Source organism: Puma concolor, chromosome E2, assembly GCF_028749965.1.
Source record: "Puma concolor isolate L17-30 chromosome E2, mPumCon1.1.hap2, whole genome shotgun sequence".
Classification (NCBI taxonomy): domain Eukaryota; kingdom Metazoa; phylum Chordata; class Mammalia; order Carnivora; family Felidae; genus Puma; species Puma concolor.
The window spans coordinates 18,042,331-18,059,841 of NC_141681.1; the positions used below are offsets into that span (position 1 = coordinate 18,042,331).

The 17,511-nt window shown below is 38.8% G+C and overlaps 1 protein-coding gene across 1 annotated transcript in view; it reads right to left on the bottom strand.

Annotated features, from left to right (window-relative positions):
• SNTB2 (syntrophin beta 2) overlaps positions 1–17,511 on the bottom strand; it is a 109,123-nt gene that overhangs the window by 44,920 nt on the left and 46,692 nt on the right. The window contains exons 2-3 of the mRNA XM_025920772.2: positions 16,797–17,010; positions 1,569–1,779 (exon numbers count right to left, since the gene is read on the bottom strand). Coding sequence (XP_025776557.1) covers positions 1,569–1,779; positions 16,797–17,010 — 425 coding nt within the window. The remainder of the gene's footprint in view (positions 1–1,568; positions 1,780–16,796; positions 17,011–17,511) is intronic.

A 17,511-nucleotide genomic window follows, 5' to 3' on the forward strand; every position in this document is an offset into this window, starting at 1 on the left:
TTTTTTGGAATAATTTAAGAAGAGTAGGTATTAATTTTCCAAGAAACAGACTCTTAACTATAGAGAACAAACTGATGGTTATCAGAAAGGAGGTAGATGGAGGTATGGGTGAAATAGGTGATGGGGTTTAAAGGGTACACTTACCACGAAGAGCAGTGAGTAATGTATAGAATTGCTGAATCACCATATTGTACACCTGAAACTAATATAACACTGTATGTTAACTATACTGAAATTAAAATAAAAAACTTAAAAAAAATTTAGAAACAATGATAAACATAACTAAAATACTAAAACTTTCAAAGTCAAAAGTACTTATACCATGACTTTCATTAGTTTCTTCTCTTCTTAGTTATCCTAATTATACTTCCTCAAAATTATCACGGCATTAATTCTGTGTTCTAATATATTATAAATTATTATCTGAAATGTTTATAAAATTTTAGAGTCATAAGAAAAACAGATTAGTAGAGTCCAAAGTTGGTCTCTATACAATCTCCCGGGAAGCTATCAAACAAGACTGCTAGGCCCCACCAAAGATCTATCAAATCAGAACCCTGTTGAGGTGGAAGGCCAGACCCCACAAACTGTAGTTAAAACAAAAACAAAAGAACAAAATATTCCTGGGCTGATATTGACATAATCCCTGCCCCCCTGGACACACATGAGGGATTTAGGATTCAAAGTGATGAAGAAACCTTTAAAAAGATCTAAAACCAGTGAAAGCCAGAACTACCACTTGAACACTCATCTTGGAACCCTTAGTCCAGTCTTCCTTTCTCAACAACTTTTGCCCCAGCTGACAGTGAAAGACTCAAAAGAAGAAGGATGTACTGTAACATCATGTATACTCAGAGTCTCCCTTTCGTTAAAATGGGATTTAATCTAACTTGGATTAAGTTTTTCCTTTCCCTTTACCCAATGTCCCCTTAGGTTTTGTTTCTCCTTTTTTCATTTTGCAGTTGTGGAAGACAACTGTACATTTGTGTCGAATGGCTTATAAGATAATTTGCATATTTTATACTTTTCTCAGAACAGGGGAGTAAGCTTTCTGGCCCTGAAACTCTGACAGTAGACTAGAACAGGGGTTGTGAAACTAGGGCCTATGGGCCAAATGCAGCCCAGTACCTGTTTCTGTAAATAAAGTTTTATTGAAACAGGGCCACACCCCTCCATTTTCATCCTGTCTAATACTGTTTTCTTGCTGCAACTGCAGAGTCAAGTAGTTGTGACATTGTCTGGCCCTTTGCAGAAAAATTTTGCTGATCCTACTCTAAAATCATGAAAATTACCCTCTGTCATTAAGGACAGAGATGGTAATAAGACTATCTTTTTAGTTATGTTGTAATGATGATTATCATGACAGTCAGTTCTTCTGGTGCAGGTGATAATTAGCAACAAATAACTAAATGATAGGGAGGAGAAACACAAGACCAACAAACAAAAGATCTGCAAGCTAGATATCCAGGACCTGACTGCATGATAAATATTACAGATATATGAAATGGGGGAAACACTTTGGCTCTGAATGGTGACCCAGGGGGACCCTGCCCTGCCTGTCAACCCACCTGTTCTGCCAGCCAGGCAATGTGCTTGACCTCCTTGCTGCCTCCTGCTGTACTGGTTGCACCAAGCATGGCATTGAGTTCAGCCAATACCTGTGGGAGGAGAGCCATTATGTTGGTGTGGATAGCTACGAACCAGGAGTGTGCCGTGGCTGTATCCTTGCAGCGTAGGATCAACGTGTTCCTGCTATCAGGAGAATGTAGTTCTATCAATCTGTGTGGAAAAAGAAAAAAAACAAACAAACAAACAGTAAGCTAGATCAGAAGTCATCAAACCTGCCAGAGTGCAACATACATAACTGGAAATCTATTTTAATTTTAAATCCGAGAATAAAGATACTTTCTCTTAATTCCTTAGGGCCCAATTCCAGAGAAAACTACATATGGAAAGATAATCATCAGAAAGACTAACTGCTGGGTCTGTTGTTTTAGTGTGTTAACGTAATGACCTAAAATGAAGGAACCTATTGTATGGCCTATAGTAAAACACCTCACTTTGCTTTAATTTCTATGTCAAAGAAATGGAAACCATGCTTGTTGAATGTCATAGGCACATTGTAAAGAAGGAATTGATATTTTTTTAAATATGTAGAAAATTCTGGTATAAGGTATTGCTTGGTAAATACATCTGACTGCCAAATAGTGAACTGAAATTTCCACCATGTGGAATAAAGAAAAGAGAAAATAACTGAAGAATATGACTCTTTATGAAAATCTGAAACTGTTTTTTAGTGTCTGGGTAACATTATATGATTAAATCAGCCACTGAGTCATAGTAGAAAAACAGTTAAGATATCTTCAACTCTATGACTATTATTTGTCAGTGCTCAACTGAGAATAGTCTATACTTCAAAAGTAACCTTTAGGAATTTGCTAAATTTTTTTACAAGTACATTGGTCAAATTTCTTAGAAAGCAACTTATTGAGTGCTTTCTTCTGTTTTGGTCAAAGTTTTTGCCAAGGTGAGTTTTAAAAGTCAAATAAATGTTGTGCTCTAAAGGGGGAACATATGTACCTTTCAAAATGGGAAAAAGAAAAAGCTCTTAGGAGTGTTCTTCTTGGTGGGTTAGAAACTGACCAACTGCTACTGACCAAGGACAGATCTTTTTATTCTTTCATCTTTCTGAAGACAGTTTTTCCTGCCTTGAAGCACTGTCACGAGATCCTACACCACCTGTCAAAGATAAGCAGTTTACACGATACTAGCATTCCTGCCTTGAAGTTTGCGCCCCTCTCTTTTGCCACATTTCTTAAACCCTTTATGATTACAAATATTTTAATTTGACATAGTTAATCTGGCAAATATTCACTGTCAATTGGTCAGTCTGTCCTTTCTTAAATAAACATTTATTGAGCACCTACTATATGTCAGTTAGTGTGAGACACTGACATTGGAGATACAGTGGTGAAAAAGAAAAAAAATAGTCTCTATCCTCGTTGGACTTATTGTCTAATGGGGAAGGTAGAAATTACAGGTTACAAAAAGTGCTCCTATAAAGGACTGTGATTACTATGAAGTTCTTGTTTAAAAGAGGCAAGATGAGGGGCGCCTGGGTGGCTCGTCGGTTGAGCGTCCGACTTCGGCTCAGGTCATGATCTCACAGTCTGTGGGTTCGAGCCCCGCATCGGGCTCTGTGCTGACAGCTCAGAGCCTGAAGCCTGCTTCCGATTCTGTGTCTCCCTCTCTTTCTGGCCCTCCCCTGCTCATGTTCTGTCTCTCTCTGTCGCAAAAATAAATAAAAACATTAAAAAAAAATTTAAAAAAAAAATAAAAGAGGCAAGATGGTAGGGGTGAAAGAGGACTGCAGGGGAGGACTCTATACCTCTGAGGCACACTTACTGAGCTAGTGTCCTGCTTTGAAGCAGGTTTTATTTGTTTATTCTTTTTTTTAATGTTTATTTATTTCTGAGAGAGAGAGAGACAGACAGAGTGTGAGCGGGAGAGGAGAGGAGAGAGAGGGAGACACAGAATCTGAAGCAGGCTCCAGGCTCTGAGCTGTCAGCACAGAGCCCAACATGGGGCTCGAACTCACTGACCATGAGGTCATGACCCGAGCCGAAGTTGGGTGCTTAATTGCCTGAGCCACCCAGGTGCCCCTGAAGCAGGTTTTAAACACATCTACCTTATATTACCTACTCACCTATCTATTCACTTGCCCTCCCACTAGAGTTAGTCATCTAGTTATCAGTCTATCCATGTTTCATATGCCTTTAAAGTTCTAGGGCAATAGCCAAAAGACCAAGAAGTTCTAGAAAATAGCCACAACATAAAATCTGGGAACAATCAAAACTTCACTTAAGCCCATACTAGAAAGTTCATACTAGTCAGAAAAAAAATCTTTAGATAGCAAGTCATAAGCTATTTGCTTTTCTTTTAGTTACAGTTTTAATGAATTTATTTATTTGATTTCCTATCCTATAACTATATATAGTGAGAAGTAGCTTGAGACCAAAATTTAGGGGGTTTGAGTAGTAGGTTAAGTCTGGATACTAATAGGTAAACAATGTGGAATCCTGAGGATTTTCAACAGGGGAACAACATATCAAAACAATTAAAAAATAATTTTATGAGGTATCTGTACATCCATGTTTATAGCAGCATCATTCATATAGCCAAAAGGTAAAAACAACCCAAATGTCCACCGATGGGATGGATAAACAAAATGTGGTATTATATAAACAATGGAATATTATGCAGCCTGAAAAAGGAAGGAACTTCTGACATAAGCTACCACATGGGTGAACCTTGAGGACATTGTGCTAAATGAAATATGCCAGCCACTACGGGAGAAATATTGTATGAGTGCACTTTATATGAACTATCTATAGTAGTCAAACTCATAGAAACAAAAACTAGAATGGTAGTTGCTAGAAGAGGGGGGAATAGATGAAAAAGTTCTTGGGATTGTGGTACTATATATACACTTAAAATGGTTAAGATGGGAGGAGTTTGGGAGGCTCAGTCAGTTAAGCGTCCAACTCTTGATTTCAGCTCAAGTCATGATCTCGTGGTTCTTGAGTTCGAGCCCCATGTACAGCTCCGCGCTGACAGTGTGGAGCCTCCTTGGGATCCCCTCTCCCCCCTCTTTCTCTGCCCCTCCCCCACTCATATTCTTTCTCTCTCAAAAATAAATAAACTTCAAAAAAATGGTTAAGATGGTAAATTTTATGTTATGTGTATTTTCCCACAATTAAAAACTGTAAAATAAATTAATCAGAAATAATCTTATGGTAGCATGTAAGATGGATTACAGTAGAGAGAGAAATGGCCTGGGGAGATTTAATTGGACCCAAGAAAATCTACACAGAGCTCACCAGGAGGACAGACTCCTAGATAGGAGGAATTCATCCATCCTAAAAGGCAGCAAAAGTAGAAAGAGGAAGATAAACAAATACCTTAGTATTCATATTGACCTTTATCTAGTACTTCATGTTATGTTATCATATTTATTATTTATTATTTATTATTTTTGATGTTATTTTTCACGATATCAATTGTTGCTGTCATGGTATTTAAGGTATTTATTTATTTTTTATTAAAAAAATGTCTTTTTTAATGTTTCTTCATTTTTGAGAGAGAGAGAGAGAGAGAGAGAGAGCACAAGCAGGGAGGGGCAGAGAGAGGAAGACACTGAATCTGAAGCAGGCTCCAGGCTCCCAGCTGTCAGCACAGAGCCCGACATGGGGCTTGAACTCACGAACCACGAGATCATGACATGAGCCGAAGTTGGACGCTCAACCGACTGACCCACCCAGGGACCCCTTCAAGATATTTATTGTCTAAAAAACTGATTATATTCTCTAGAAGAAAAATAGCTATACATCTGTTATGGGACGAAGATTTAAAACAGTACATTATACTCAATAACAATAAACTATTACACTAAAAGGTAGAATAATTTCTATTTTAATTCTTTGGATAAGTTAATAATTGTATTATTCAGAGAAACTGCTCGTCTAATCATTAAAGTAGCCAAACTTATTTTAGAGTAAATTTACTTAATGACAAGTAGTTATCTATAAAATACAATCCTAGATTATTAGATAATGTGTGAATATAAATGCAAAGCAAGCTGTTTTATATTTTCTTTATTACTTATACTAATCTTAAAAAAAAAAAAGTATTTCCAGTATTTCTAGAACTCCCTATATACCACAGCAATTGAGCAGCACACACATTTAGTCTATTCCTTCCTGAAATCCCACTAAATACAATTAAAGGGGATTTCTGAAAAACTTAACGGACTTTTTCTTTTAGCAGTAGTAGGTTTACATAAAAAAATGAATAAGAAGTATAGAGAACTCCCAAATACCCCTCTTTGCCTCTCCATAATATACCTTAATATTAACATCTTGCATTAGTAGGGTACATTTGTTACAAATGATGAGTCAATTCTGATACAATATTCCTTCAAAAAAATTTTTTTAATGTTATTTATTTTTTGAGAAAGAGAGAGACAGAGAAACAAAGCACAAGAGGGGGAGGGGCAGAGAAAGAGGGAGATACAAAATCCGAAGCAGGCTCCAGGTTCTGAGCTGTCAGCACAGAGCCCGAGGAGGGACTTGACTTGAATTCACAGACCATGAGATCATGACCTAAACCAAAATCAGACATTCAACTGACTGGACCACCCAGGTGCCCCTAAGAATTGTTAGTTAGGCGCCCCTCAATACAGATACAGTATTAGGAACTAAAATCCCAGTTCACTCCTTGTGTTGTATATTGTGAGTTTTGACAAATGTATGGCATATCTCTACCATTACTGATAGAGAATAATTTCACTCCTCTAAAAATCCCCTTTGCTCCACCTATTGATTCCTCCATCATTCAGGCCCTGGCCCTGACTTCCGGCAACCATTAATCATTTTACCATCTCCATGGAATCACACAGTATGTTGCTTTTTCAGACTGGCTTCTTTCACTTAGCAATATACATTTAAGGTTTCACCATGTCTTTTTTGGCTTAAGGGCTTATTGTTTTTGTTTTATTGCTGAATAATATTTCAATGTCTGGATGTACCACAATTTTTTTTATCCATTCACTTACTGAAAGACTTCTTGGTTGCTTTCAAGTTTTGGCAATTATGAATAAAGTTTCTATAAACATCTGTGTGCAGGTCTTTGTGAGAACATAAGTTTTCAACTCCTTTGGGTAAATACCAAGGAGCACAACTGCTAGGTCATAGAGTAAGACTATGTTTAGCTTTGTACAAAACTGCCAACTGTCTTCCAAAGTCTCTGTACCATTTTTTATTCCTGCCAACAATGAATGAGTTCCCATTGCTCTACATTTCTCTCCAGCATTTGGTACTGGTCAGTGTTTTGGATTTTATGCGTATTGTGGTATCTCCTTGTTTTAATTTGCAATTCCCTGATCACATAGGAAGTTGAGCACCTTTCATATTCTTAAAAAAATTTTTTTTTCATGTTTATTTATTTTGAGAGAAAGAGACAGAGAGAGAGAGAGGGAGGGACAGTGAGAGAGGGAGACACCGAATATGAAGCAGGCTCCAGTCTCTGAGCTGTCAGCACAGAGCCTGATGCAGGGCTTGAACCCATGAACTGTGAGATTGTGACCTGAGACAAAGTTGGATGCTCAACCAGCTGAGCCACCCAGGAGCCCCAGCACCTTTCATATTCTTATTTGCCATCTGCATTTTTTCTTTGTGAGGTGTCTGTTCAGATCTGTTGCCCATTTTTAATTGGGTTGGTTTCTTACTGTTGAGTTCTAAGAATTCTTTGAGGGGCACATGGGTGGCTCAGTCAGTTAGAGTCTGACTCTTGATTTCGGCTCAGGTCATGATCTCATGATTTGTGAGTTCAAGCCCCATGTCTGATGCGTGGAGCCTGCCTAGGATTCTCCCTCTCTCTCCCTCTGCCCTTCCCCTGCTTGCACATTCTCTCTCTCTCTCTCTCTCTCAAAATAAATAAAAAACATTAAAAAAAAAAGAATTCTTTGTATATTTTGGACACCAGTCCTTTATCTGATACGTATTTCACAAAAGATTTTCTCCCAATCTGTGGCTTATCTTTTCATTCTCTTAACAGTGGATGAAGATTAGTTTTATGTGTCACCTTAACTGGGCTAAAGGATGCCCAGGTTTCTGGCAAAACATTATTTCTGGGTGTGTCTGTGAGGATTTTTCTGGAAGAAAGTAGCATTATCAATAGAAAATGGCCTTGGGGTACCTGGGTAACTCAGTGGGTTAAGTGTCCAATTTCAACTTATGTCATAATCTTGTGGTTCATGAGTTTGAGCCCTGCATCAGGCTGTCTGATATCAGCACAGAGCCCACTTTGGAGCTTCTGTCCTTATGTTCCCTGTCCCTCCCCTGCTTGTGCTCTCTTAAAAAAAAAAAAAAGGGTGACTGGGGGGTTCAGTCGGTTAAGCATCTGACTTTGGATCAAGTCATGATCTCAGTTCATGGGTTTGAGCCCCACATCAGGCTCTGTACTGATGGCTTAAGAGCCTGGAACCTACTTCGGATTCTGTGTCTGCCTCTCTCTCTGTCCCTCCCCCACTCACGCCCTGTCTCTGTTTCTCAAAAAAATAAATAAATAAATAAAATAAAAATAAACATTAATAAATAAATAAATATTTTTAAAAAAAGAAAGAAAATGGCCCTTGCTAACATGAGTAGGCATCATCCAATCCAGTCAGTGCATGAATAGAACAAAAATGTGGAAGAAGGGTGAATTTGCTTTCTGCTTGAATTGGGACATCCATCTTCTCCTGCTCTTGCACACTTGCACTCTGGGTTCTTGGGCCTTTGGACTCAGACTGAATTACACCAATGGCTTTCCTGGTTCTTCAGCTTGTAGACACCAGATCATAGGACTGGCCTTCATAGTGCACTAAGCCAATTCCTATAATCTATCTACCTCTCTATCCATCCAACCATCCGTTCATCTAACCAACCACCCATCCATCCATCCATCCATCTACCTATCCATCTATCCACCCATCATCTATCCTACTATTTCTGTTTTCCTGGAGACCTGATTACAAGTGTCTTTTTCCAGAGCAGAAGTTTTTAATTTTCATGAAGTTCAACTTATCAATTTTTTTTGTTTTCTGTATTGTGCTCTTGGTGCTGTATCTAAGAAGTCATCAGCAAACTTTAAAGGGGATTGATTGATAGACTGATTGTAAGTAATCTTTACCCCCACTGTGGGGCTCAAACTCACGACCCCAAGATCAAGAGTCACATGCTCTACTGACTGAGCCAGCCAGGAGACTCTAAAGGGGACTTTTATTTTTATTTTTTTTTTCAACGTTTTTATTTTATTTTTGGGACAGAGAGAGACAGAGCATGAACGGGGGAGGGGCAGAGAGAGAGGGAGACACAGAATCGGAAACAGGCTCCAGGCTCCGAGCCATCAGCCCAGAGCCCGACGCGGGGCTCGAACTCACGGACCGCGAGATCGTGACCTGGCTGAAGTCGGACGCTTAACCGACTGCGCCACCCAGGCGCCCCTAAAGGGGACTTTTAAACAGCATAATCCTGGGACACCTGGGTGGCTCAGTCAGTTGAGCATCCAACTCTTGGTTTCAGCTTAGGTCATGATCTCATATTTCATGGGTTCAAGCCCCATGTCAGGGTGTGCGCTGACTGTGTAGAGCCTACTTGGGATTCTCTCTGTCCTTCTCTCTGTCTCTGCCCCTCCCCTGCTTGTGTGCGCGCTCTCTCTCTCTCTCTCTCTCTCAAAATAAATAAATAGGAGCACCGGGGTGGCTCAGTCGGTTAAGCATCTGACTTTGGCTCAGGTCATAATCTCACGGTTCGTGGGTTCAAGCCCCACATCGGGCTCTGTGCTGACATCTCGGAGCCTGGAGCCTGCTTCAGATTCTGCGTCTCCCTCTCTCTCTGCCCCCTGTCCACTCACACTCCGTCTCTCTCTCTCTCTCTCTCTCTCTCTCTCAAAAATAAACATTAAAAAATTTTTTTAATAATAAACAAACATTAAAAATGTTTTTAATAAATAAAAAGCATGGGGCGCCTGGGTGGCGCAGTCGGTTAAGCGTCCGACTTCAGCCAGGTCACGATCTCGCGGTCCGTGAGTTCGAGCCCCGCGTCGGGCTCTGGGCTGATGGCTCGGAGCCTGGAGCCTGTTTCCGATTCTGTATCTCCCTCTCTCTCTGCCCCTCCCCCGTTCATGCTCTGTCTCTCTCTGTCCCAAAAATAAATAAAAAACGTTGAAAAAAATAAATTAAAAAAAAAAAAATAAAAAGCATAATCCTGGGGTGCCTGAGTGGCTCAGTCAGTTATGCGTCTGAGTCTTGGGTTTTGGCTCATGTCATGATCTCATGGTTTCTTGAGTTCAAGCCCTGCGTCAGGCTCTGTACTAGCAGTATGGAGCGTCCTTGGGATTCTCTCTCTCTCCCTCTCTGCCCCTCCCCTACTCATGCTGTCTCTGTCTCTCTCAAGTAAATAAATACACTTAAAAATAAAAATAAATAAAAATAAAGAGCATAATCCTACAAGAAAGAACAGGGAAGAGCAACTACAACAAAATTTTGGAGGCTGGCAAACAGAAAGAGGAGTGAAATGACTTAGCAGACTTAAGAAAAATGGGGAGAGTAAAATCCCAGCCAATCCATATTACAGAATACTGAAGAGGATGAACAAATTAGAGGCACCAGTTACCTCTGGGAGTGGGAGTAAAACACACAGCTAAAATGAAGAGGCTGGCTGAAAGTCTCTTCCAGCATTTCCCACACCCAGCAGCCAGTGACTGCCCCACCCTCAACCCAGCAAAAGATTCATATCCGCTCTCATCCCACTCAACTGGTAGAAGAGCCAGTGATGTCCCTAATTCAGTCCTTCTGTCAGGTCGGTTGTTCAGGGCCATTTATTTCCACCTGGCTGCTTTGGCACTGTAACCAGCTTAACATCCTTTAAACACATGCTAAAAAGTTTGGTCGCAAAACCATAACGAGAAATTTCTTTCACTCCTCCTACTGACCTACTTAGTACTAAAGATAGGAATCTGTTCATCCTTCTCTAGGCACAAAATGTTCACCTTCTGAAAAAGCCTTTACACTTCATACTGTTTCTGGGACAGTCTCTCAGACTCCTTCGACACAGTCTAAACTCTAAAAATCCTGATGTCAAAGATCCTAGTTATTAATAACTGGAAGAATGGAAAATAAATCTGTTATAAAATAAAACTAAACCTGATTAAACAGGATAAGATACTAGGACCACCAGGCTGGAAAAAGATGAAAACAGACAGTACATTAGTTTATAAGGCAGGAGCACCAATTTTTCATGAAAAGAGAAATCTAAGTGGGGTGGTTTTTTTTTTTTTGTATTTTTTTAAATGTTTATTTATTTTGGAGAGAGAGAGAGAGAGAGAGAGAGAGAGCAGGGGAGGGGAATGGCAGAGAGAAAGGGAGACACAGAATCTGAAGCAGGCTCCAGGCTCTGAGCTGTGAGCAGAGAGCCCAGTGTGGGGCTCAAACCCACAAACCGCAAGTTCATGACCTGAGCCAAAGTCAGACACTCAACTGACTGAGCCACCCAGGTGCCCCTGAAATCTAAGTGTTTCTTAAGAACAGACTGTGAAATAGAAAATTAACTTACAAGAAACTGAAAAGAGACTCCAAAACAGGACTGAGGATTCTAGGATGCAGAAGACTTTGTCTTTGGAAAAGGAGCCCCAGAACTGATAAAGGAGACAAAGTATTTCAGAAAGTCTACTACTGTTTTAAAAGAAAAACTCGAATGAAAACTCTGCTAATAAAAATTTGAAGGCAGTCTGCCAGTAATTGTTCAGCCTACAGGAGAGAGGAGGAGACAGCTACAGTGTGAAAAGTTTTGGCTTCTAATCAAACCACTGAGGATTTCCTGAGAAATGCAAGTACATTTTGATCAGATAAATCAAATCAATGTTTAGGTACACCGGAACATAGGATTCTGTAAGTCTAGCCTGCCTATTTCTTCTTTTAGTAAAGTCTTGGAGATAACATATTTTATTCAGTAACAATCACATTGTTTTATAGGTCATAAAGCCAAAATTTAGCTTTTACATGGAAAATAGCCAATGTGAAGATGACCAAGACTTTGTGAAACAACTCAAGGTTAAAGATTTATATTTCTGAAAAGTAGCATTTTAAAAAAAATGTTTATTTTATTTTTCAGAGAGAAAGAGCAAGCACAAATGGGGGAGGGGCAGAAAAGAGGAAGACCGAGAATCCCAAGCAGGCTCCACACTGCCAGCACAGAGCCCCACACGGGGCTTGAACTCAAGATCTGTGACCTGAGCCAAAACCCAGAGTTGGACACTCAACTGACTGAGCCACCCAGGTTCCCTGGAGAGCAGCATTTGAGAACATCTTGTCCTTGCTGAACTCCGTACTGCCCACAATGCCGTTTGTGAAAGAATGGGCTCGTGTTCTCTCTCTGGACTTTATCATTATTTATTTAGCTTTCACTTCCCACAATGAACCGCCTAAAACTATCAGAAGCATCTAGTGAGGTCTTGAGAACAAACTTCCTCCTCCTTATTTACTCATTCTGATGATCAGCACTTTTTTCAGCTCTAGATGTTGAAACTAAATCAAGGTAGTAAAACAAAAAAAGGATGTTTCCCCTCTCATGTCAAATAAACTTTATGTCAAAATGAAAGATGATCCAAAAAGAGATTCCACTACATACCACCAGAATAGTTAATATTAAAAAGACTGACTCCACCAATGTTGGTGAGGATGTGGAACAACAAAACCTCTCATATACTGCTGGTGTATTTAATTTTTTAATACAGTATTAATTTATTGATAATAGTATTCATTTAAATGGCACAATCACTTTGGGAAAAAAGTCTAGCAGTTCTTAGAAAACTAAACCTGTTTCTTTTAAAGATTTTATTTTTAATAATCTCTACACCCAGTGTGACACTTGAACCTATAACCCCAAGATCAAGAGTCGTATGCTCTACCATCTGAGCTAGCCAGGCACCCCCAAAACTAAACTCTTAGACCCTGCAATTCCACACGTAGGAATTTACCCAAGAAAAATGAAAATATACGTCTATAAAGGGGTGTACAAAAATATTCATAGTAACTCGATTAATATTAATTAATATTAACTCTGAACTGGAGTTAACTGCTAAACTCTAACTTTATTAACATTAACTCCCATCAATGGGAAAATAGACAACGAAACTGTGATATATTCATATAACACCATATCATTCAGCAATAAAGGATAAAAAATTTTTGATATATGCAACAAGATAAATGAATCTCAAAAACTTTAGGCTGAGAAAAATAATTCTACCACAAGAGTACATATAATTACATTTATACAAAGTTTTAGAATAGTTAAAACTGATCTATACTAGAAAGTCAGAACAGTGGTAACCTTCAAAGGTGGGAGAAAGAATTGACTGAGAAGGGGCACAAGAAGACTTTCCAGGGTGATGGCGATGTTCTTTATCCTGATATACTTGGGTTACAAAACTATATCCACTTGTCAAAGTTTATGATTTGTGCCTTTTATTATATGTAAATATTTCCTCAAAAGGAAAAAAAAACTGCAGTGAATCACCCAACTACTTATTTATATGCATGCTTAAGTATTTAGGAGGGAAATATATTATCTGCAATTCACTTTGAAGTATATCCAAAAAAAAGTCAGAGGGAGTAATGGATGGATAGATGGGTCAATCTGTGCTAAATCAAGTATAGTAAAATGTTCATGGAGAATCTAGGTGGTGGGAAAATGAATGTTGACTATAGAATTCTTCTGACCTTGCTACATGCTGGAAGATTTTCCACAATAAAATGTTAGTAAAAAAAAAAAAAAGATGGGAAACCACATTCCTACCAAGGGCTTAAAAACCATATTAAGTATTTTCCACATTAGGAACATTCAGGCCTATTTCTTGCTCTGAGTTTTACAAGAGACTGTGTTCAAGATTAAAGTTTTCAAATAGAAATATGGTCAGTTATATAAAACTGCAACGTGATAAATGTTTTGCTCACAGATGTCCTAACGAGACCTGTTTTTACTGTTACCACAATGGACTATTTTTTAACATGGCTTTAAATGTTGGAGCTATGTTACTTGTCATGACATTTTCCTGTGACAGAGCTAAGATAAACTTAAGGATCAAAGGGCTTCAAGTGATTTTATAGATATTATCTTATTTATCCTTGAAGTAGTTCTAAAAGACTCTAGTTGAGCAAGCGTTATTATGTCAATTTTACAGACACAGAAAACAGGACAGGGGAATTAAGGGATGTATTTAAGGTCCTAAGGACATGGCCCCTATAATAATAGTATACTGAAAGCTTACTAGGTCAATTTTACAATCATTCTCTTATTTAATCTGCACATAAGCTTTCATTTTATATAGGAGGAAACCAAGGTTTACAGAAAACAAATAGCTTGGCTAAAGTTACAAAGCCCATCATCCTACCTTCTATCTAATTAGTTAATGGGTTCTGAACACTTAGCAGTTCTGACTGCTAAGACATACAAGATAGATGTTCACATTCTTGTGGACATAACTGAAGTTATGCATAATCTTGCCAGGTCCTTGTAATTCTACTTCTTCTCTTTTTGTCTAGTCAGCACACTGAAATGCAAGTAAGAGTGATATAGAAATAACTTTGAATCTCTTCCAATTTATATTTTATAAAAAGCAAACTATCTACAAATTTTAGTATTTCAAGTAATATGAGAAACAAATTACTTTGCAGCATTAAGACTGAGAATCTGCAATCGCCTGAATCTTTTAAGACCTTTCCTTGTATTTTATAACACGGTTCAGAAGACTGACACATCTTACTGAAGAGCAAGGTGTAATACAATTCTTATATCCCAAACTGCCCTCTCCAATTGGTTCTGAAGGCCTATTTCAAACCTGATCATGCACCCAGTGTCTTTAGCATTTACCATTTATGCTAGAGAATGCAGCCCCAAGTTTTAATGAGCTCTAAAAGATGTCTAGGTAGAAGATAAAGTAGCACAACCTTCAATAATATAGCCAAGTCACATCACCTTCCTCCTTCTTTTTCTCCCCACTCCCGACACCCCAGAGTTCTACAGAAACTTTATAATACTTTATCTTTTTCTCTAATATCCAGCTATATCAGCAGCACTAAGGGTGCTATAGACTGAATGCTTGTGCCCCCCACATTCACATGTTAATACCCTAACCCTCAATGTGATAATATTAGGTACATGGGGCCTTTGGGAGGTGATAAGTTCATGACAGCAGAGACTTCACAAATGGGATAAATGTTCTTATAAGAGAGACTCCAGAGAGCTCTCTAGACTCTTCCGCTGTGTGAGGACATAGCAGGAAGACAGCCACCTATGAATCAGGAAGCTGGCCCTCACCAGACACTGAATCTGCCAGCGCCTTATCTTAGATTCCTATCCTGTCCCAGAAATGTGAAAAATAAATTTCTGTTGTTTATAAGCCATTCAGTCTATGGTATTTTGTTACAGCAGCCAAAACAGACTAAGACAACAAATGTTTATTCTCATTCTCAGAAACGATTTACAATGAAGAGACTTAGCCTGAAAACTTTGGTCGGCCTGACAACCAGTTGATAAATTTAGTTGCTGTTCGCTCTTTATCACATTGTTTCTCTATTCTAGTTCCTTCTTTGTGGTCCCTACTAATTTTTTTAGGTCCATGATTAACCAAAGGCTCTATATAAGTATATCTCATTTGAAGAAAAAAATTAATTTTGGCTTAAGAGGCAGAAGTGATTCTTTACAAATTAAATTCTTACTTTATGAAAAAAATAGAGCATTTCATTAAAGACTAACGTTTACTGTATTTAGATATGATTTAACATGCACACAATCTTTCAAAAATAAACCTATATGTAACTCAAAACAATTTCTATAATATCTTGAACTTTTAAAAGAAAGCAAACTGAGCCTGGGTGGCTCAGTCGGTTAAGCAGCTGCCTTCGGCTCAGGTCATGATTTCACAGTTCGTGGGTTCAAGCTCCACATCAGGCCTCTCTGCTGTCTGTGCAGAGTCTGCTTAGGATCCTCTGTCCCCCTTTCTCTCTGTCCCTCCCCGCCTTGTTCTCTCTCTCTTTCTCTCAAAAATAAATAAATTAAAAAAGAAAAAAAAAGAAAAAAGAAATTATCCAATCCAGAGGTGCCTGGGTGGCTCAGTCCATTAAGCATCCAACCTCAGCTCAGGTCATGATCTCACAGTTTGTGAGTTCGAGCCCCATATGGGGCTCTCTGCCATCAGTGTGGAACAGAGCTTGCTTCAGATCCTCTGTTCCCCCCCCCCTCTACCACTCCTCTGCTCTCTCTCTCTCTCAAAAAATAAATAAATTAACATTGATACTGAATCAGTAATTACATTGGTTGCTTTAAAATTAGATTGGGGGCACTGACTGGCTTGGGCAGTGAAGCATGTAACTCTCGGTCTTGGGGCTGTGTGAGCCCCACATTTGGTGTGGAGATTACCTGAAAATAAAATCTTAAAAAAAAAATTATTCAATCCAGCTCTCTCTTTTTACAAATAAGGAAACTCAAGGGGCACCTGGGTGGCTCAGTCGGTTGGGTATCCAACTTCAGCTCACGTCATGATCTCACAGTTCGGTTCATGAGTTCGAGCCCCACATCAGGCTCTGTGCTGTCAACACAGAGCCAGCTTTGCATCCTCTGTCTCCCTCTCTCTCTGTCCCTCCCTCACTTGCACTCTCTCTCTCTCAAAAATAAATAAACTTTAAAAAAAATAATATGGAAACTCAAGAGACATAAACTTGCCAGGGTCACATTGCTAATTGATGCAGCCATACCTATGATCAAATCTCTGACTCTATACACTAGCCACAATATAAGGAGTTTCCATCTAAGGGGACATTTAAAAGAATTTAACAAGATTTTTTAAAATTATAGAGTAATTTCATAGTGAGAGAAGTACTAACACTCCAGAAAATATAAAATGAAGAGCAGAAGCCCTTCCTCTCCTACCTTCTAATCCTATTTCACTCCCTGGTAGTAACCACCATTAAATTTCCTACCTGTTTTTCCAAAATATTTCTATATAAGTACATGTATATATGTGTGTGAAGTAATTTAAATATGGAACTCCAAAGATTATTCACTCATCTCAGGCTGATGTTTTCCTCTGTATAATTTAGTCAACAGTCATATTATTAAAAATATACATAAGTTATATTGCAACATGTCCTTAAGTTTATAAAGCTGTAAATGATGTTCTTCTTAGGTACAGCTCACCTGTTTTCCAGATCCGGCATGCTTAGGTTTCTAGCAGCAAAGCACATTTTGAGAGGGATGACCTTCCTGTCCTTGGTGCTGTTCTGGTGTTTTGGAGAACCAGAGTCCTCACTGCCACTAAAGCTTGGTGACTGAGGAGATGCACCTTCCCACGGTAGATCTGATACTAATGATGGCTTCTTGATATATGGTGTTACTTCTCGGATGAACTTGACTATGAACAAAAAATCAAAGAAGAAGGTTACTGTTTTTGCTTCCTATGAAAAAATGACAACTGAAATACACACATACACATAATATCTGCCAGGAAGTGAAAAAAATACACTAAGTTAAAGAGCTAGCACACAGAATCTTAGGATTAGAGGGTATTTTGAGGCCACATAATCCAAATGAAATACCACTACTGTGTTCTAAAAAGTTTAACTTTTGAGCTTTTGCATGTATTGTTCCTTCTGCTTAGGACTCCTCTCTTTCTGTCTGTCTGGTCAACTCTACTCCAAAGTCACCTCCTCGGCAACCTTTCCTGTCAACTCTCTGCAGGGTATTACCATTACACCTCTATAACAACCTCTTGGCACCCTGGGTTGTAATCCTTGCTAATACTTCCTTTTGCTTGCTGGGTCTGAGTTCCCTAAGGGCGGAATTATGATTTATTCTGTCTTAATATCCAACACCTAGAGCAGTGTGTGCTCAATATATGTTTGAATAAATGAGT